The sequence below is a fragment of the Meleagris gallopavo genome, chromosome 2 (genome assembly GCF_000146605.3).
Source record: "Meleagris gallopavo isolate NT-WF06-2002-E0010 breed Aviagen turkey brand Nicholas breeding stock chromosome 2, Turkey_5.1, whole genome shotgun sequence".
NCBI lineage: Eukaryota > Metazoa > Chordata > Aves > Galliformes > Phasianidae > Meleagris > Meleagris gallopavo.
The window spans coordinates 44,877,584-44,900,089 of NC_015012.2; the positions used below are offsets into that span (position 1 = coordinate 44,877,584).

Here is a 22,506-nt window from a genome sequence, read left to right on the forward strand (position 1 = left end):
GTCAGGAGACAGGCTTATCTTCTGGGGGAGAGGATCTCTGTACAATATTTCTGCTGCTCAGGGAAGGTTTGGAGTGGCCAGGAAGTCCTAGTGCTTTCTGCAATTCCCTTCTTTCCAGGTTAATTAAACCATTTGTCCACTGTGTCGCTACTGTAGAAGTCCCGAGCACTTTGGTGAAGGTGCTGCAGCGGGCAGAACAACTCTGCAAAATGCTGTCCTCTCTGCATGGCTTTCCTTTTTGGAAGAGAATGAATGAAATATGTTGTTACAAATGGGGAGGGAAGTAGACTGTCTGGGTGGGAGAAATTTAATGCTAATTTTACAAAGACTGGTAATAAAATGTGTACTTATGCTCGCTCAGTGGCAATGGAAAAATAAATATTATGTGCTCTAAATGGTATGATTGAAAAGTTAATGTCCTGCAGGGCACTATCTGATCACTCAAGTGTCCTTGAAGGGCATAAAAATAAAACCAGCAACCTTCGGGATGTTTGATGGTGCAGTTACTCCTGGCACTTTGCTAACTGCCATCCCCTCAATCATCACCGTGACCAATACTGCTGTGGAAATGTGCCTGGGATAAATTAAAACCCAGTCATCTCCTTTCCTTTTTCCCAGCTGTAGGAGATCAAGGAGTATGGTTGTGCTTTCAGGATGAAAGCAGAGTTGGCTGATGGAGGCTTCCTTAGTTGAGGCCCGAAGGCCTTGGCAAGCTGAGGGCCATGTGCTGTTCCAGAAGGGCTTCTTTCTTTGCCCTTCTCTTTTCTGCTGCCTCAAGGCCGACCCACCATCTCAGCATAGCCTTGCCTGCCTTCTTGGGGAGAGCTTGTTTGTGTTTATAGAATAACGTTGGAAGGGACCTTCAGTAATCATGTAGTCCAACTGCCTGACAGCCTCAGAGCTAACCAAAAGGTAAAGCATGGTATTGAGTGCTTTATGCAAATGCCTCTTGAACACTGACAGGCATGGAACAGCTCTTGGCTTAGTAAGGTCTACTGCTGTTTGGAGTGCATATGTGTATATAGTGTGCATACGTAGGTATGCTGTACCTGTTGCTTTCAGCCACTCATCCATCCTAGCACGTGGAACCAAAAAGTAGAAGCTGGTTGGTACTGCTGTAATTGGTAGAGAGGAAAGGAATAGGCTCCTTCTGTGTAGGTTCTGTCTTCTCTGTGCATCAGCTTATAGACTTCAGAGTACTTGTTTGCTCTCACACTGTTGTTGGGACTGTTCTACAGGTATGCACACCTTGGCCAGCATTTGTTGTCATAAAACCATTTAGTTGAAGTGGACTAGAATGGGATACCTGTGGAAGTCTACTCAAAATAAAATCAACTTTCATTCATTGAATTAAGAATGAAATTTTACAGGTTTGCCATTCTTCCAGCCAACGTTTTATATGTAGATTTAAAAGAATCTACGTTATCAAAAGACACTTTCTGATGAAAAATCCGTATGAAATTCCAAAGAAAGTTTTGAGATGTTTCAGTTTTGGAGGCGGAAACTGGCATTTAGAAAGTGGGTGACTATTCCATGCAAGCACAAGGCTCCTACTGAAATACGTGTTGTACACTGACTGGGGTGCAAGTACTGAGCTGTGTGGCACAGGCTGTGATTCTTTTTATAAAGGTGCCTGCAAATAGGAAGGAACCTTCTTTTCAGTAGGAGTGCTCAGCATTTTGAATGAGAAGCAAAATGCAGAAGGCACCTGTGCCTCCTGTTGATCTGCTCTGGCTCCTCTGGTGCTGCTGGAAACTGGTGGCTCAGGGTGCTTTGTGGAAAGGGTGGTGCTGGTTGTGTTTCCCAGGTATGACTGCAATGTAAACAAATCTGGCAGACTAATGTGCTCCGGAAGTTTGCCTTGAGTTTACATTTTAAATGATCCCTTTGGTGTCTGTACAAGAGGAAAAAAGAGACCTCCCCCTACAGCTCCATGTTGAAGATAAAGAGTCTGTATTTTCAGTTACTCTCAAGGGTGTCATATTTATCTGAAATTCTTGATATTTCCTTCTCTGGGATAATCCTGTTGATTAGTTGCAACTGCCATGTAAGTACTGTTTTACAAGAGCTGTCCACGTATGTCAAACCTCGTATAACTAGAATGCTGTGTGCTGGAAGTGGTTGGTGTTGGAGCTGTCAGTGTGTGAGAACTGTGATGGTATCAGTATGCTCTCTGTACCACAGCTGCAATACTCAAACTCATCTTTCTTTCCTACAGTAGTGAGGGCAGTGCTAGTTCCTGTGCTCCCTATTCCCTTTTCAGAAGAGTGCTTTTTGCTGATATGAACCTGCTGTGTGAAAGAAGGTTACAATGGAGATGCTAAAAACTCTTTGTTTCAGTCTGAAGTTGCTGTTGCTTTGGGTTTCCAAAGAGTAGAGCTTAAACTAATAACAGTTTCTGTCAAAATTGACTCAAAAAAATTAGTTTCTGTTTGAGTTTGTCGTTGCTTTTTCAGCATCCTTCTCTTTACTGTTGTCCTCTAATCTCTGTTTCCTTGGTGAAGATCCAGCTTTGGATCACCTGTTAACTCAAAGCACTGGCTTGTCAGGCCAGTGGAAAAATGTCATGTTGTTGTGGTGAAATTAAAAATCCTGAACAAAATTATGGGGTGTTAGTGTCACACAGCATGAATAGCACTTAACTAGAAGCTTGCTGTAGCAGTGTTAGGAGGGGCCTAGCTAGAGAGGTAGTGCAGAAACCCTGCAGAAGCGTGCTCCTCCTCTAGGAAGAATAAGGAACTCCTTATCTGTTTTGTCTTCTCTTGGTAAGGAACAGTCTCAGTTCTGGTTGTTTTTCTTCTCCTTTTCTTTCTTTTTTTTTTAATTTATTTTTTATTTTTTATTTTTTCCCCTTCTCTGTAAAACTAGCCTTTCTTTGCAAACTTGTCTGGAGGGGTGGATGTTCAGAGGGGTTAACCAGAGCCTACTTGGAACACAGCTGGAAGTATGGATGCAGTGAAAAAGAAGCTTATTTCCTCTTCTCCAAGTGAAAGAGTTTAGGGCTCTTGAAATGCTCCCAGAACCAGATGGCAAAGAAGTGGAAACCCATCTCACTGTAGATGGTTTCATTGCTTAAAGGGGATTTTTTTGTAATTAAAGGATGTTACTCTCTGCTCCAATTATTGCTTGCAACTTTAATTTCACTTTGAACCTAGTGCTCATGTTGTTCTCAGATGGGATAGAGAAGTGGTCTTAGGTATTTCTGAGTTCATCTTCAAATGAATGGATGAATTATCTTTTTTTTTCTTCTTTCCTCTTCTCTTTTCCCAGTGCTGTGCTTTCTTTCTTCCCAATTCCTGTGTAGTTTGTGTAGGAAATGTGGCATTCAGGCCTTCTCTAAGACCTGAGTTGCCCTCTAAGCTGCAGTCCTGAAAACTGTTAAAAGTGTTCTTGTGTTGAGCCTAGCCTTGTTCTTCATTATTTGTAATGCATGGGTAAGTAAGTGTGTGGTTTCTACTGATTAGGTATTTTTACATAGGCTTGACTCTACTTTTTGCTTATTATTGCAGTTTCAGCTGGTCTGTTTGGTTGGTCTTTCTTATCTTACACGATGATAAGAAGACTAGGCAGGCAGCCATCTATTGCTGAACTATAATAGAGTTGGTGGTATGTACAAAATTTGATTACTGCTGTCAACACCAATGTGAATAAAAGAGAGCACGTACTCTAGGCAGAGAACTGCGAAACAAATGGCCTATTGAATTCAGTAGTAGTAGGAATAGACCTTCTCATGAATGAAGTGTTTATGGATAGTATGTGCGAGTGTGTAGAACTCTTGAGGTTTTTTTGAAATAATCTCTTTTGCCTTCTTCAATTGCTTTCCCCTAGAGCTCCCATTTCTTTCTTGCTTATCAGCTTTTGTGGTGAATGCATGAATTTCACACCCAATATTGCAGATTTTGGCAGAAGTCATACCCTCACTTTCTAAAACTCAGCATTAAAAAAAAAAGCCTTCCTAAAGTTAACTTTGTAGATAATTTCTGATATGAAAATTCATATTGTTAGTTCTGTTTTTGTCTAGGCAAGACATGTTTTGTTTTAAATTGCAGAGAAACTATCCCTCCCAAAACTTGTCACCCTCAATACTTTATTAAGGTAATAAATATTTTTATCTATTGAAGGTTTTTATTGAAATGTTGGATTTTTGAGTAAAATTTGCAATTAGATAAAAAAGCAATTTATCCTATACATGGTATGTAATTGGCAGTGGCAGTCAAAGCTCCAGAGTGCGGGTTGAATTAATAGTATCCCTCAATGCCTCTAATATCTTAATGCTGTAGTTAAAGAGAGAGAGGCTCAGGCATGGTGTGGGTCTAACTGCCCTCACAGGCTGCACTCCTTTGTTAAGGAGTGGGAAAGCTTGAAGTGTTGCTTCAGGAATTGACCATTCTGCTACTTAGCATATCCTTCGTGTGCCTGTTGGAGGAGGTCTTAATTTGAGTTATGGGCCTTGTGAGGGGAGAGGCAGAGACAGTCTGCAGTAGTGAGATGGTGTATTGGATTGACAGGAGGGCTCTCCTAAGGAATGCGGGGCTGTTGGGTTGGTAATGCTTCTGGCATGCATGCATGGCTGGCTGCTAATTGTATACTTGGTAGAATTGGTAGTGCCTCTGTCTTGTGCTTTTTAAGTACAATATAAAGTTTAGATTTGTATTTGCTATGGCAAAATAAATTATTTTTGGTTTGTCTCTAAAATAGGAATCCTAGATTTAAAGCAGTGTTTTCGTGGTTGTCTTTGCTTGCATGTTCCATGGGAACGTTCGGACACAAAAGCCTGATTTAGCCCCATGAATGTATGATTGTCTTTATTCATGGAAACAAAACTCTTTTTGTATGCATTTTTCAGTCTTCAATTTGGCGGAATTCTTAAAATTGGAGGAAAAGGGGGGGAAAACCAAACCAAACATCCCACAAAACAAAGCAAGATTGACTCCTAACCCCAGTAAATAAAAATCAAGATTTTTCCTTTTATGTGTTTTCTTCCCCTGTCCCCCACTTGTGTCTGTCAGGTATGTGATATGGTGAACTGTGTCACACAAGCTGCTTATGAGAACTGTTCTTATTGCATAATACACCAATACAGACAAATGAAATAGCATCTGCTTTTCTGCTGCAGAAACCAATTCATTCATGTATAGCTCCTCTTTGAATGTGACACTTGTGCTTCTGTGTTTAGTCTTCTCTTGCATTACTTTTTTTGTGACTGCTGGAATCCTGTACAACTCAGTATCCGAACGTGTAGTTTAGAATGGTGTGATTTTCAAAACAATAGAATTGCAAGTTCTCTCCATCTGATTATAACATTGAAACAGGATGTTGAAGGTCGATGGATTAGATTCCCCTTCTATACTGATGATAAACAGTTTAAAGGCCCTCTGTAAAATAACTCTTCTGTCATAGCCTGACCTTATGAACCTCCTGCTTTGCTTATTTGGAATTACTGGACAGTGGTACCTGCATACTACTCAAGTTTGTGGGTTTTTTTGCCTTGATACGGAGGCTTGTGTAGAATTTTTATGCTGAAGTCTTGTGACAAAATTTTCTCGCGCCATTTTGAAGTACAGTTGAATGATGACTACTCACCTTGCAGGTTGGTTGTGGTTCCACGTTCTATCAAGCATGTGGAAAAAGTGCTAAGGGAATATTGCAAGTTTTTTGCAAAGCAAATGCTAAAACTTTCAGGATTCTTCAAATAAATATGCTATTTGACCAGTCAGTTTGATTTGAACAGAAAAAGTTGCCATCTTCTTTCCTGTTTTCTGAATGTAGGCTGTAACTTGCCAGTGCTTGAAAGTTTGAGTGTTCTTCTATTTTCATAAGGAGCAGCAAAGCAGTAGGTTTGTTTGTTTTTAAATAGGAGAAACTTTAATTTGGTCGAAACTTACTCGTTTGTGCACAGTTTTTTTTCTTTTTAAAGGTTTGTTTCCTGTTTGATTTGTCAGTCGCTGTGTAACTGAACGTGTCAAACCCTCTGAGGAAAACCAATGCTTCCCTCCCCCTCAGATCCCGGCATGCTGTTCTTGTTGTGGGTATTAGTGTGCGCTTCCTCTCCATCTTCACTTTCCTGTTATTCAAAGAGCGAGCTTCATCATGAGTGTTCAAACAGCCAAAAAAACTGCGTGGAAAAAGTACAAGGTTGCTGTGCCACGGGACACTGCCATGCAGAGCTGTTATCCTCCGCTAGGTAAGAGCGTGCTTAAATGTATTTTCAAGGCTGTACTGGGTAAAAGCACCAGCCACATGGATCTGTTCTTATCTTCTGTACAAGCTGCTTTTACTGACTTTGTTGAGGTTCGCTGGATATAGCGGGAGCAGGTAGTTGAAGGTATGGCAGGAAGCAGTTCAAGGGAAAGACTTTTAATAGTCTCTATTAGTTTTGGATGCTGCTCTGCTGCAAGCACTGAGAACCATGGCTGTTCAACAGCTACTGCTGCAGGACCTGCTCCTTAATGCTTGTCACAGCTTTTCCTTTCATGTATGAAATGCAATTTCTTCAGCCAATTCAGCTCCCTACTTGAAAGACTTGCCTGCACTTTTCTTAAACTATGCATTGTTATGGTGATTTCAGTATTGATTATGCTTTTATTCTGTATAGTTCTGCTTAATGTGTATTCTGGGACTTTTGATGCTACGTACTTACAACAGTTCCTTCAACCCTGAGCCTTTCTTCGTTTAATTTTGATAGTATTTCAAGGGAGCAATATTTCCTGCAACATAGAAGGAATATTTTTTGGGCCATGATGCCAAAGAGGAGAGGAATTTGGGAGTGTTTCCCTTTCCTTTTCTTTCGGCCATCCTGTCCCACCCATCCCTACTGAAATTTTGTGGGTTAACTATTGCATTATTCTAACTAGGCTGGCATGGTAGAAGTGAATTTGGGGATTCTTAATACTTGAGAGTATGCATTTTAGAGACAGTAGTTGTCAGATGAGGGCTGGTTATTTTCTGAATTGATATTAGGACTATGCTGATGTAGAACTGACCAATCCACTTTGGTCAGTTTCATTTAACTTGAATTCTGGTGTGATATATGTAGTTGTACAAAAGCTGGAGTCTAGTATGGTGTTTTGTTTTTGTTTTGTTTTTTTTTACAGCTAGAAAAGAAAAACATCTTGAGACATAGTGACAAAATGGCTAATTTGAAATAAATAAAATGATAGGCTGAGTCTCTGGTCTTACGTGAGCTAGCTTTTATAACAATGAAGCGTGTTTGGATTTATGCCAGTTGAGCTGAGATCAGAAACTTTTCCTTTATGGCCCAGTCTGAACTGTTAGAACTCTTGAAAATGTTGAGAAAACTGTGTGAAGTGAGTAAGGTGGCTTTTCACAGTGACTCTGGAGAACTTGTTACATTGCAGTTATCTGGTGTTCTTCAAAATCTGTGTATTCATCCTGCTAAAGAGGTTCAACTTCAGTTGATTTCTTTTGTATGCAGATAAAATAAAGTGATGTTTTTGTGCATGTTGGATTTCTTGGATGGTTCCTGTCCTAACTGGGGCTAGGCTGGTGTGTGAAACTTTCAGTGTTAAGACCAGCTCCTCATTTGTCGGTATGCTCTATATGCTTGAGCACAAAATGCTTAGTGACCGTTTTTTAAGGCCAGCATAGTTCTCTATGAGCTGAGAGCCCACTGTTTTTAAAAGCATATATGTCCTGGCTGGTATATTGCAACTGGAATTGTTTTGTCATCAAACATCAGGTCTTTTTCTAAGAAACTTCCTGTACAGCAATGTTGTAAACTTTTCATAAAGTGGAGGGCTGTAGACTTGCTTTCTGAGAGACTGATGTTTTCAAATTCACTATTGTCTGTTCACTCTTTTCCACTACATGTTATGAGGCTTTGACAGACTTGTGACTTTAGATAATTGAGAAGTAAGCAGAGAAAAGAAAAGGTAGAAGGAGAGAGGCATGGAAGAAAAGACTAGAGAAGAAAAAACTGAAAGTGAAAGGTGAAGTCTCTGTGCAGGGTCAAGAAGCGATCTTTCTCCAAACAAGGGAAGAGTGAATTTTTAGTAATTCAGTACTAGAAATATGTGTGTGGGGGGGAAGGGTAAAAAAAAAGTTGTTAGTGGTGTATTTATTTCTTCTTCACACTCGTAAGCATTCACATAAATACAGAATGTAAATAGGGAGACGTTTAGAGAAGTTTATGCACACCTTGTGTGCAGGCAGCTCTTTGGCCAGAAGGTTTAGGACTTATTTATTAGCTTGTAAATTTTGCAGCGTTGGCAGAGGTGCAGCTCTGGTCTTGTTGGTTTGTTTGTTCAAATGCTATGGATTTCCTGAATGGCAAGAAACACAGCTATGTGAGATGTGGTGGGGGCTGGGAGCAGAGAGATGGGAGTTCTTATCTGGAAAAACGTATGCGTGTAGATGAGTTAGTTCAGGTGAAGTCTCACTGGATAAAAATTTTCCGTCCTATGAAGCTGAACACCATAGAAAAAAAGGGGGAGGCTTTCTTCCTCTGCTCCAAACCTGACTCGAACCTGCTCGTCATTTCTTGGTTGCATGGACAGTATTAACAACTGCCTAATGTTCTCCTGTCCCCTTGTTTATGTAAGCATTGCTTATCCAAACTGAGATTGTCATAAGGCTGTCGGCTCTTGTCCTTTGAATGGGAGTGACTTGCTTCATTTTGGAATTTGTCAAAACCAGAAGTACTTCTAATGTGGCCTCTTAAGTAGTGTTAAATGCTTTGGAAAACAATGCAGGGAACCCTGTAGTGAAAACTGTAGCGTCCGATCTTTAAAATGAGCATGTTATGTTTCAGTTGGAAACATACTAAATACTATTTTAGCTCATGTAGAGGGATGTCCTTATTTGTGTACGGAGGTTCGATCTCCTAAAAACTGGAAAGCTCTCAGGTCAGTGCTGTGAGTGCAGCAGCTCTGCCAGAGCTGGATCTTCACCTGAAGGGGGCATGAGCACGGCTCTACTGTTCTTTGCTGTTCCATACCATGGAAAAGGATTTATGTTCTTTCAGGAAAAGTTCTGAAATTGTTCCAGGAAAGCTGTTGGGCTATGCTGTGTTCATATTTATTTATACATACCTAGCAGTGTTTTCTATCATTTTTCTTTTTAAGTTACTATTAAGTTACTATTTTTTCCTACCTTAATTGCCTCATTATCTAGGTAAATGTCACCCTGCCACTTGAAGGGGGGATTCCTTAACCCACATTAAGGAGGTAGAAAAAAGTTGCTGGTTATTGGAAGCCTTCTGAACGGATCGCCCTATGGCTCAGCTTCCATAAAATGCCAACTCATGTAGCACTCTGCAATAGTTGGATAACCTTTGTTACTCCTTGTTCATAAAGATGTGAACAGAAGTAAAAGAGATCAGTTTATGCTTTATGTGAGCGTTCAGTTGTTCAGTACTCCCCACTCTGTTATCTTTTCATAGGAGTTTAACCATAGTTCAACAGTGCTTGGTGGTGGGGTTTTTTTGTTTGTTTTTGTTTTTAATTGTGCATTTATCTTCTGTTAACAGTTGGGTATTCCTTCTTGCTCCCACAGCCTCCCTTTGGAAATCCTAGGAATGCTAGATTATGAATTAATAACTTCCTGTCAGGTGGGAAGGAATTTATCTGTGTTCTCACAAGATACTTGCACTGATGGCAGCTTGAAATTGTTTTATCATGAGGCCATAAGCTGCTACAATAGTAAAAATAATATTTACTGTATTGCTCATGTTACCGTGAGCAGTTGTGAAGCCCTGGGTTGATCAGTTTGCTTAGCAGAGTTATGCTGAAGGATCAAATTTGTTTCATTTAAAACAACTCTAGTTCTTGAACACATGGAAACTGTATATTTCCTTCTTGGCAACAGACGATGCCAAATGCGTTTTGAAATACAGTGTAGTTTTAGATGAAGCACACAAGATCAGATCATTTTTGTATTACCTAGTTATATTTGTCTCCACATGAACTGTTTTTAAGGAATTTTTTTTTAGCTCTCTTCTTCCCATGTACATTGGATTACTGTATGCATATGTATGCTGAAAAAGTGGATAACATTTTCTGTTTTCCTGTAACCCAGTCACTTCTCCAGGCCATAGGGGAAGTTTTTGCAGTTGGATGAAGTCTGTGCCCCTTTGCATTGTCGGCTGCGGCAGTGCCCATGACTCACTCTTGCCGTATGGAGAAAATGTGAATAATCTGATGTTGGTTCACTTTTATGTTTTCACTGAAATGTTCTGACCCTTAACTGGAGGGCTCCGTATGCTTCCTGTTGTGGTCCCTTATGAATAGGCAGGAATTGGCAAGAATATGCTCTGCTATGTGACCTAATTTGTGCGGCGTCTGGGTGGAGTGCATTGTGATTGTCAGCAAGCGGGCGGCTGAGAATGCGAGCCCGAGCAGTTCCCTCACCGACCCTTCCAGCAGAGAAATGTGCACTTGTTTTACAAGGTGAAGAGGAATTGTGATCTGCGTTCAGAAGAGCAGCAAAAAGTACAGTTAAAAGGCTCTCTTCTGAAATTCAGAAGCAGAGGGGTGGTGGCTGAGCCTCTGCAGTGTGGAACAACAGCCCGCAGCTTTCCTGTCTACTCAGACCAAGCCTGGTATGGAGCTCACTGATGACTTCATGTAGTGTTTGACATTCACTATCATCTCTATGGATTACAGCAGGAGGGTTTTAGCTGTCTTTTTCTAATTGTGGATTTCATAATGAGCCTAAGAAACTTTTCTTTTTTCATTGCTATAAAATATTATTCAGGCTTGCTTAGCTGTTCTGGGTGTGATCAACTTGAAATTAGGGCCTGAGATGTGCTAATTTACAGCATGTAGATGCAATGTTATGTTTTATGCCTGGAATGCAAAGTGGGCTGGGCAGATACTGTAACTATGACTGATCATCTTAGTAGAAGATCACATGCTTTCCATTGTGCTAGTAAACTATCTAAAAGGGGAGAATACCGAGTTTTTAGTTAAGGATAACTTCATAAGGAGACAACATGTGTGGGATGATCTGACAGGTCCTGTCCCTGCGTGTCCCCACTTGTGCTTGTGGCTGGTTTGAGCCTGGCACTTTGGAGAATCGAGTCTGAGCTGCATGTCCATCCTCACACCCATGCTTCAAGGCTACCTTCCTTGGATGGAGAGTGTCATGCCATGTTTCATGGCTTTGTGGAGCAAAGCCTGTATTATCACTTATTTTATTTTCTTTCAGATGTGCTGTTCTTGTGCAGGAAAGGTATCACTCAATCACTTTAAGCTTCAGATTGTTTTAAACTGGTCCTTAGCTGGTTTAGTATGCTGCAACACAGAATACTTTTAAAGCAATTCACAGAACACACAGTGCAGACTACTGAAATCAATTTCTGCTCCAAGCTGTAGTAAAACTAATATTTACTTGACCTGTATGACCTAAGTCTCTTCATATATAAAGGAAAATATTTTTTTTCACTGCAGTTTTAAAGGTAGCAAAGCGATAACAAAGTCTGTACTTTCTGGAAGGAGAACAAGTCCCCCTAAATAAAGAACTGATGAAATTATATTACCACTGATAGCAGCAGTGTCTATGCAAATTTTTGTCAAATCTGTCAGATATACTGCTTTGTAAAACATTAGTTGCTGCTTCTCCATTTCTAACTCAGAGAGCAAATAAATGAGATTATGGTCTTTCTAGTAGCTGAAATGAAAACCTGGAATTGAATATTTGAAAACAAATCTGTGTAGCTAACTAACATTCATTTTAGTTATTCTGATTTTCTGTCATGGAGGTCTTGAATTGTTTATAACTTGCTATGAATTCTTTAGTAGTTTTCCTTTCAATGAATGTGTTTTAAAATTCATTTTGCTTATGACAAATTGAGATTCAAAATTATACTCTCAACTTCTTAGCACTTTGCAAAAGAAAAGTGGAAAATACTGTCAGTTGATGTCTCACCATCATTCCTGTATCTATGTTCTTAAAATCTCATGTCAGTGTTTCTTATCTAATCTACAAAGAATAAATGGCTTCAGGGGGGAAAAAAAGGAACTTCCCAGTAGGCATTGGGACTTTCACAGATAACTTTCCTGTAGGCACATGCTTCAATCTATTTAGCAACCTTGAATCACCCACAATGACCAAGCTCATTTGATGGTTTAATAAAAGTGAGAGAAAATGTTATTGATGAACTTAAAGTTGAATGATGACTTGCTGGCAGTGTACTTTGTTTGACAGTTAAATAGGAGTGAAGTATTTTTGTTTCTTTGTTAATTTCCCCCCCCTGTAGACAGAGCTGATTGTGCGAAAGTTAATGTTAGCAGCGAGAGTTGCAGGTAATACTAATGCAGAATTGAACCATTTGTAGTAACTCTCCTATGATTTTAGGTGTGTGATGTGGTTTCATTGCTGTTTTTGGTATAATCAAGTGGTATACTCTTGGGAATTGTTATTTATTTTCCCAATGTACAGTGCCAACTTTCTATTGGAAATTTATTAATTTTTGAGTAACTTAGTCAAGCTCTTAACCAAGTCTCTTTTGCTGTTTTTGCAATTGAAAGAGAAACCCAAAAACTGTAGGTCAACCACAATTTGTAGTCCTGTGATATTTCACTTTGGCAACAGATGAATATCAGAAAACAGTGATGTTTTAATTCATTGTTAGCATCAAATGATTTATATGAATGATAGCGTGCAATACTATAGTGCACTTCTTTTGTGTGTAGAACATTCATCTTGTCTCTCGGGGATATTTTTCTTAAATTTCTTAGCAATAAAAATAGCTTGAGGAGTGGTATTCCCAAGAGTTGAGCTGGAATTATTTTATGGCCAGGTAAACTGTTATGCTGTCTTATCTGACATTCTTCCTTGAGCTATGGAAAAACGTATTTCTGTATGAAAGACAGAAAGGATGCTTTATGGCAGTTGATAATGTCTTTTTTTAAATGCAGAATAGCTTTGTTGTTCATCCCCTGTGTGGGGTTGACCTGGCTGGCTGTCAGGTGCTCTCCCAGCTGCACACTCATTCCCCAGTCCTCAGCAGGACAGAGGGAAGAAAAAGGATAGAAAAGTTGAAATATGGGCGAGGAGTTTGCTTACTACTTACCATTGTAAGCAAAGCAGACTTGACTTGAGGAAAAGTATTTTCATTAGCAATGAAATAAATTAGAGTTGGATAGTGAGAAACAAAACTTGAAATACCTCTCTATACCTCACTCCTTTCTCCAACTAGGCTGCACTCCTTCCCTCCTTACTACTCTACCCTGCAGTGTTCAAAGGGTAATGAGGAATGGGGATGTGATCAGTCCACAGCAGCTCCTCTCTGCCACTTATTCCTATTCCTCACAATTTCCTATTCCATCAGGCATTTATTCCGTGGGATGCAGTCCTTCAGGGCATAGTCACTGTGTTCCCTGTGGAGTCTTTTTGCTCAGGGGGACAGCATCTTCCACCAGACTTCTGCATGAGCTGCAGGGAAGCTTCCACTTGGTGTCTAGAGCACCTCCTGCCCTCCTTCTGCACTGACCTTGGTGTCCACAGGGATGTTTCTCTCTCATTTCCCACACTTTTCTTTGCCTTTCAATCTACTGTCCTCTCTTAAGTGTGTTTCCTAGGTGCACCACCAGGTTGCTTGCTGGGTCCAGCAATGTCCAGTGCAGTTCAGCCTGGCTAATTCTAGCAGAGGAGCCCAGCAGTCCCCTGCCAGCCCCTGGGCACTTGCACTCCAGGTCAACCTATCCCTTCTCTCAAGTGATTATGGCTTGGCTTGTAGGTGTGAATGATGTAAATGTTCCATGGATTTAACCCCTGACAGCCAGTTCTACTGTGATGTGGGCCCACTGCAGGTTTTCCTCATAATAAGTACAGGAGAAAAAAAAAAATCCTTTCTGGGCATTCAGCCTGTTGACATACCAGATAATGATAGCTGTGCACCTGCTAGGTAGATGAAAGCTGTCCTGGAGGATGCATCTTTCTGCCTCTTCAGTGACAAGTGATATTCTTTCATGTATACTTTCCAAGAAATTTCAGCTGTGGTGCACAGGTGAAACCCAGTGTTTCTCTCCAAAGGAGATCCAAATGTTTGCAAATTACAGTGTAAATATTAAATAAATGCAAAGACCACTTCCAAGCTTGCAAGTGGAGCAGACATCTTGAATAGGAGCTGAATAATGTATGAACAGAAATGAAGAGAGCATGGGTTCCAGTGCAGTGTCTTTAAGCAGTGGCTGAGTCAGGTGCTTCCAGGTGAAGTAGAGCAGAGATGTTCTTTACTACTTCAGGTATAGCTCCTGTGCAGCACAAAACAGAAATGGTATTTTGTGTTGCTGCTTTTGTAGGCTCTTCATTTTGCTGTAGTGTGTATGGGAGGTTGTGTGCGTTGTAAAGCTTGTTGTGTCCACTTTGGACTGGCTTACTTCCTGTTTAAAGACAACTTTTGATTGATAGAAACAGTGAATTTATAAGCAGACTGTGCTTACTTGGTGTATCTTGATAGTAAAGGTTTTAGGAGTTTGTCTTTTAATATATTATGGGAATTTGAAGATCAGTGGGAATGAAAAAGCCTGTGTATTTAAATTATGGTTTTAAATAGAGTTGGTTTTTATTTATGAGAAAAGCTAGCTTTTCTTGGCAGGTGTGTGCAGCCAACCCTTAGCAAGAGCATAAGCTTAAAACCTGTTATCCAAAAATTTCCAGATGGTAAAAATTTGGCTCTTATTCTCAAATAAACTTAAATAGATTGGAAAATAATTCAAAATGTGATTCAACGAATATATTAATACTGGTGGGAATAAGGTTTAGCTGATACTTAATGTTTTCATCTAATTTCCTTTATGGTGTATGATTCTAAAAAATAACAAAAACTGGACCTATTTAGAGGCAAGCAGACTTGTGTTAGATATTTGGCAGTCTTTGAAACAGTAGTAATCAGCTGCTAAGCAGGTGAAATGTGACTCTGTGCTGTGTTTAATCACTGTATTATTATTTTTAATGGCCTCAAATGAAATAGCCTGCAGCAGTAGGACTGGTTTACATCCAAGGATATACAGGACAAGCAGATGCTTTTCAGCCCTCTTGCTGATGTCTCGTGGCATGTCTTATTTCCTTCTCCCTGTTCTCTCTCTGATCCCTATTGCAGTGTGCAAAATTATGAGCTCTGAAGCTGGCCCTTTCCAGGGCGATGTGGGGTGAGTCAGGTCACAGTGACAGGACTTTTGTATTCATATGATAGTGTTGTCCCAGCAAATGTTCTTGAACATTATACACAGCAGAGTCTTCACTGGCAAATAATTAGCTATTGTTTTGACAGTGTTAAAGCGCTCTTTATCTGTAAGATAGGAAACATTTGGCTAGCCTAAAAAAATTAACTGTAGCTATTAAAAATAAAACAAAAGGCAAGCATATTCATCTGTATGCACAAATTATCTGAGTCTAGAGAAATTTACTAAATTTTCCTCAGCAGATCTGTATTTAGCATGCAGTCCTGCCTCAGCCGCGTATCCCAATTCAATTACAAATTGGATGTTACAGTATGAATAAATCTGGATTCACCATCTTTTTCATAGTGTAGTCCATGGGAGCACATCAGAGTTGTGGCTGGAGCTGGTAGAAATTCTTTTAAAATGGTTCAGCCTAGAAAGCAACAGGTTTTATGGGAAAATATTTATTGTTTTAGCAGTACTAATGAAAACTTTCAAAGCAGTTAGATCATCTGATGGACTTGCTTTATTATTGAAAATGAAAGAATACTCTCTTAATAAATCTTGGAAATTTTATTTTTTCTCCATCTCTATATTAATTCACCTGTGGTATTTTTGTGCTAGCCTTTACCTTTGTGAGAAACAAAAATCAAGTATATGATGGAGGGAGAGTTGAAACAAAGTTCCAAAGTTATGTTAACAAAGAAATATCCTTGAGTGGAAAAGCTCCTTGGTGTAAGTGATGTTTTTTTAAAAACTTTTCCTCAATAGTGATGCTGCTAACGGCTGGGTATGGCATTTTTTCCTGTCATCTCTATTTTTCCTCTTGTTCAGTTGCATTGAAATACCTCGTTGAATCTCTTCAATAAACATCTTCAGTTTCTCAAGCTCTCATTTCATCCACTCTTTCCTCATGCTATGAAATTATATTTCTGTATTTATTTCTTAACTCCATAAAGTAGTGCGTTTTAATTTGTTTCTGTCTTACCCTTCCTGTATTCCTTTCTACTGTTCTGTGGTTTGGAGACTGACATAATCCGGGAGCTGGGTGATGGACTTGAAATTGGGCTGGAGATGATGTGTTCATCTCTACGTTGCAACATCTTGTTTTATCCTTACCCACTCTTAAAGTTCTGTAAATGCCTCTCCGTCCCTAATGGATGTTCTCACATGGTACTTTCTTGTATGGGTCTCTTTCACTCCGCTAGCAGTAGAATTCATTCTGTTCTGGAAAGACCCTATTTTCCCTCCTTCCCTAGATAGTTAATGCTCCCTTACTGATCCCAAATTACATTGTGCATTTGGAGGGCAGAAGGGCTGTAGTCACCCTTCGTTGCTGTTCTTTTCTTTCTATGGCTGTATAAAGACTTGAGGAATAATAGAGAAGCGTTGTGACATGAATAGAAAAAGTGGAACAATGTGACTCTGATTATAGACAAGAGTACAGCTTCTGAGCTTTTACTTATTATGCTTTGGCAAGTTGTTATTTTTTTATTGTATACTTATCTCTGCAGGACTACAGAGAAGCCTCTTGCATATAGAGGACTGTAATTAAATGCACCAAAATTCAAGCTGGCATAATAGCTTGCAAAGTCAGTACTTAGTTGCACTAATTCTTTTGAGAGCAAAATTCTTGCTATGTATTCCTTTTCTTAGTCTCTTTGGAGCTCTTCTCTTTGACATCCAGGTGATCCTTTTCAGCCTTTCACTCGATTTTTCACTTGTCACCCGAAACATTTGTGAGTTGTTTATCTGAATAAACAGAAGTTTGCAGAAGTGTTCTTCTGAAGCCAATTATGCCAGCCCATACTTGAGCTGTGTAATTTTGAGGGGGAATGATAGCAGCATTTATAATGTAACTGTATAACAAAGGGAAGACTGTATTGCTTCTTATCACTTGATTTACCCTACAAGAGAGAATTTCATTTTGCAAACATTATGAACCGTGATAATGTTTCTTGTGCTGAGCAAATAGCGCGTAGGTCACCGTGAGTATTCTGCCAACTCACAGACTGAATGTATAGTTGCAGGAATTCCTTCCTAGCCTCTTTCAGGTGATAAGCTTCATGAGTGTTTGGGTCTTCTAAATGATTCTGCTTCTGTCCCAGGTTGGTCATATCTGTCAGCAGGGGAAATATGAGCAGTGTACTGCGGCCTGCTCTGTGATGTTTCAGACAGCTGTGTGCATGAGTTCACGTGCTCTACTGTAAGTCATTATGACTGTTCAGCAGCTTTGCTTTTGTGCTATGATTAACAAAATATTTTAACTTTCAGGAGTACCCTAGCATAGCAGTAGCGTGGAATATCAGAAGTGGTGGATGACACTCAATTGCAGAATCTTCAGATGTGAAGATCTGCTTTGTGGCGTGTGAGTTACATTGTGTTGTAGACAAACTGTATGTATGTATGTTTTTTAAAAACAAACAAAAAATAATGAAAACAAATAATAAACAAAAAAAAGCTCCAAACACTGGATTCTGGATTCATTGGATTGTGATTCCTTTTTGGACTGTTTTCTGAAGTAACAAACAGCTGAAGAAAAATTTTGGAATGGCTGTTTAGCGTTAAGGCATTCCAAGCTTTAAACTGTATTCGTATTGTATTTAAGATAATATGGTAAAATGGAACAATTCAAAAGAGCTATGTAGGTGAAAAATAGAATCCAACTGAGCTGTAGTCTTTATAACACTGTTAAGAGTCGTAAATCCTTGGCAATCACCAAGTAGCCAGACATTCTTAATACTGTGCTTCACAGTTTGTCATAGGTTAAGTGCATCATTTTGTTGAGACTTTGAAATTTGAAAATCTTATATCTGTGAAGTTAATTTGTTACAGTAGCTTTCTCATTCAGACAAGTGTAAATACATGTTAATTGGCAAGCAGTTAAATAGAAAGTCTCTCTTTTCCTCATTCGGAAACCACGTAAAAGTGATTCTTCTAACTTTGATAAAGAGCCAATCCTTTTGCATACTTCTGAGATTGTATGCCTGCTTTCTCCCTGTGTCCTCTCCCTCTCTTATTTTCCCCTTCGCCTCTGGATGAATAAACATTAATCCAAACCCTTCACCACCTGCTCAAATGTGGTCTAGCTTTGCTTCACCACCTGCTCAAACGTGGTCTAGCTTTGCTTCACCACTGCTGTTTGTTGCTGAGGAGTGCTCCCGTGGTCGCATCTGATAGGCCTGGCCTTTGGCTCTGCTAAGGTGCACAACTCTTGTTTTCACAATGTTTATTCCATATATTTTTGGAGGGGTGTTTTCTGGAGAGAAAGATTATATATGTATTATTCTTCCCAGTCCTATTTGTAGTAAGAAATTTTATTTGTTGCTACTTGCAAATAATGTTTTTGGGGGAGGGTAGTGGAGTGAGGGTGGTGGTGTGAAAACTGAGGAAATTCTCCCTTGCATTATGTGAGTCAGCAATGGTGATGCCATCCTGGCTTCTTCTCAGGTTTTTTTTTTTTCTTTAAAGTACTGATCTTGTTTTTAATCCAGTACTACTCTGGAAAAGCAGAAACATTTTTTATGGATTAAAATATCTTAGGTGAAATGCTCTGAATTTCAAGATAAACTTTTGAATTGAGCAAATTACCATTTTATGTTATGTCAGTGCTTTTGTCAGCTACAGAGGTTGCATTTTGTGTTTTTTTTCTACTCTGCTGTAGAGCCTCCCTTTCTCCCTGAACGTAAGAGTTAATCTGCCATGCAGTTGTATTTTTCTCCTCAAAATAAATGAATTAAGCCAGCCAAAGCTCTTTTTCCTTGACACAGATTTGGCTATATTAGAGATTTGTTATTACTGACATCCGTGTGTGTTTTTCATAAATCAAACCAAAGTAGTGGTACCACCAAAACTTAGCAGTGTATGTCAGTGCTTGGATGCTGACTTATGCCCATTGGTGGTTAAAAAAAGTGTTTCTTCCTATATTGAAAGCTAGTTTTCATTGCAGAGGTCATCAAAGGTACGAGGTTTTTGTAGAAATAATTCCTTCTTTAGGAAAATTTCTAGGTAGAGTTCCGGTCTAGGTTAGGTAGCAAATTGCATTGCAGGTCTGTTTTTAAAAGGTCTTGACTGCTTACCAAAGTAGTCTCATAATAATCTTTTGCTGGCAGTTTGAACATTGAAATTGGTGCAATGGGACTGTTTGTTCTACTTGCATCTCTTAAAACCATGTGCTCTGATTCACTATTCCTGTTGAATTTAGATGTCTCTTGAGCTGCTCAAGGGACAGTGTTCCTGGAAGGAGCACTGTTCTAAATGCAGCAAAAGCCCCCTTCAGCCTGGTACCTGTGGTAGTGTCCGCAGGTAGATGCCACATGCTTGTACTTCTTCCGTAATTAAATCTTCAGCAGTGCTTCCTCTTATATACCTTACTTCTCAGTGGTTTGCATTTCTTCATAAATTATAACCGCCTTTCTGTGGACTCTTAATTCCACAAACTTATCTTGCAGCTTTTTAAGCTCACTTATATTAGTGCCTTCATTTGTGTTGCTTTCACTGGTCTTCATTGTCATTAATTTTGGTACTGAGGCTGCAAGCTTCAGCCTTGCTGAGGGAAGGGAATGCTCTGCTGCAGTAATTTTTGTCAGTGGGTGAAAGAGAGAGCCGGGGATGCTGAGCTCTGGAGTTGGATCTGCTTGGCAGCTGTCTCCAGGTGAGGTCTGAACCTAGCCTGCATGGTATATGACTGCTTAACACCCAGGAAGGTGTGCAAAACCCTTCTGGAAAATGCACCGAGAAGAGGGTTAAGCGAGTATAACTGATCTATTGGAGTTGTTGCTGGAGGCAGTGGTAATAATCTGATTTGTAATTGCCTGCTTTCATTAGGTGAGCTTGCTTTCCATATAATCTGTTTCTAGGTAGGTAACGACGAAACATTTGTTCCAAATTTTACATGCCCTCACAAAACCTTCTGATGATAGTGCTCAAAATCCACATAATTACAGGTTTCAACACAGTCTTCCTAAAAGCTGGCCACTTAATAATAAAAGCATGGAGATTGGGACTAAGTACACATAATCCTTTACTTAAACAGCTGGCTACTGGACGTTCCTTGGCTCAGATTCTACCAAAGCCTGACAAACTTTGAGCTTAGGTTGCTCTGTTCTTGTGTTTCTGAATCTTCTCCACTTTTGGGTACCCCATTTGGAATGGTGTGTCCCACAAGAGCTTTCTGAAATGAAGTGAGAAATCTTATGTAGGCTCACACTGAAGGTCACTGTCTTGTTTCTTTGTGTAAGTACTATTTTACTGCATTCTGATATTCATCCTGCAATTGTTATACAATTCATGTACTTTCAAAGCAGTTAATCAGGAAGAGGTTCAACTTTGGGGGCTAATTAATAACTAAGCCAGAGAAGAAAGCCAGAGTTTAATTGGATGCAGAACTAGCAGTGCCTCAGCCTTCTGCAGGACTGATAAAACCACAGATTTGCTAGAAGCCGTAAGAAAGGACCATTCATAATGCTTCACTCTGCTTTATCTTTTATTTTTTCCACATTAAGATGTCTCAGTAAATATGTAAATTGGATAAGACACCTTTGGCTGAGGTGTTTCTTTTTTTTTTTTCTGAAGCTGCATAGTAATTTCTTTCCAAGCAAACTGTTCAAAACTCTGCACTGGATCATGTTTTCTGCAGAAAGACTTCCTAATCCCCAGTGACGCAGTATGACTTTTCTTTGGTAAGAAAAGAATTGGTTGAGAAATGAAATGAAATAATTTATCTCGAGACATAGACATGCTTTTTGCTTCTTCTTTCTTACTAGTACCAGTGACAGAACAACACTGAATTTATTTTTGGTAGATCACACAAATATAGGAATGGGTGTACTAATGGTCCCTGTTTCTGTAGTGAATTGCTGTAGCATTTTAGGAGCAGAAATGAGAGAATAGTTGGTGTGGCTTGCTCTAACAGATTTTGGACTTTGATTCTTCAGTCACCCAATTCATTCTTTTCATCTGCTTCTCCTTTAAGTTTATAACACCGCTAGGGCAAATAGATTTTATGAACTTCCTCTGAGCCTTCTGTGTTTCAGATTTCCTCTTAGTAATTACAAAGGTTAATAGGCTGAGGTAAATAATTTACAGGCATCAGCATGATTCTGTTCCTTGACAAAATAATGGAATAGCTAATGAAGCTCAAACTTAAAATATCTGAAAGCAAGTAGACGAAAATAGTATGAATTGTTTATTTTGATTTTTTTGCAACACCTAAGTTCAGTTTTGTTGTTGAGGTCAGTGTGCAGTAGTTTGAGTTAAGGAATGCCTCATATTTGGAGCTTCCTGTCTGCATTGTCTTCAAGCATTACTTGCATTGAGGATTAGTAAGAGTAATATGGTTTGGTGTAAGTCCCAAATGTATAGTTGTGTTGCAAGTGTTACAAGTTAGCTACAGAAGAATATAGAAGCTTTCCTGTACTCCACCAGTTTGGTGAAACTGTGTAAATGAGCAGCTTCTCAGCAAGTGACTTGAGCTTTAAGGTGGATGCTAGCAGGTTGATGAAAGAAAGTTGTGCGGTGTACTTGTCGGAAGCAATGCTCAGTCAGTGAGGAACTTGCTTTCTTTTTATTCCATAAGCATGTTGTTGTTCTTGGACATGTTCCCCTTTTCTCAGTACTGGTGAGGCCATAGGCCATGCCTAGAGTGCTAAGTCCAGTTTTGGACTCCCCAGTATAAAAGAGACAGGGATATACTGGAAAGAGTGTCCAGCAAAGATCCATGGAGCTGATGAAGTGACTGCAGCATCTCTTCTGAGGGTTTTTGTTTCCCCCTCTTTGAAATGTGTAGATGTGTTTTCTCTTGCCTGGTGTGGAGGGGCCTGTGTGTGGAGGGGGTACAATCTAGTGCATGCTCAACTATGTGCTGCCAGAACCTGGTGTGTGCAAGAAGTGGATGGGAGCTTGCAGAGAGAGGACAGAGAACTCATAAGGAATAGCTGACAATGATGAGGCTCCCCATAATCATCTGCAGGAGGCTAGTCTACTTAAGAATTTGGAGCATGATACGTGTGAGCTCGTTACTATCAGTTTACTTCTCAGGAATTGATTTCTATCTGTCTAGGAAAAGCTGTTGACCAACAGAGGTTTATAATGGGAAAGATGAAGGGCTCTGGTGGTAGGAGATTTTGGTAGGGATAGATAGGTGGAAAAGCCTGGGAAAATGATTGATGACTCTGAAGAGAAGGTTGTGAGAAGACAGAATGGAAGAGGAGGGGGATTGCAAATTGCAGCCTTTAAAATTAGAAAAAGGAGGATAGGAAAATCTGATTTAACAGGATTGGGATAAAAGACTCTGGACTACAAGGGAATAGAAGATTCCCTGTTTCAAATGAGAATTTTGCACTGTGCTTTTGTCCTTACCTGCCTGTCAAAGAAAAGAACA

General features: G+C 39.6%; 1 protein-coding gene across 1 annotated transcript in view; it reads left to right on the plus strand.

The window, feature by feature from the left end:
- The first annotated feature begins 6,029 nt into the window (after positions 1–6,029).
- Positions 6,030–22,506, plus strand: part of LOC104909724 (utrophin-like) — a 53,832-nt gene continuing 37,355 nt past the window's right edge. The window contains exon 1 of the mRNA XM_019612889.2: positions 6,030–6,184. Within this exon, the coding sequence (XP_019468434.1) occupies positions 6,091–6,184 (94 nt within the window). The 5' untranslated portion in view covers positions 6,030–6,090. The remainder of the gene's footprint in view (positions 6,185–22,506) is intronic.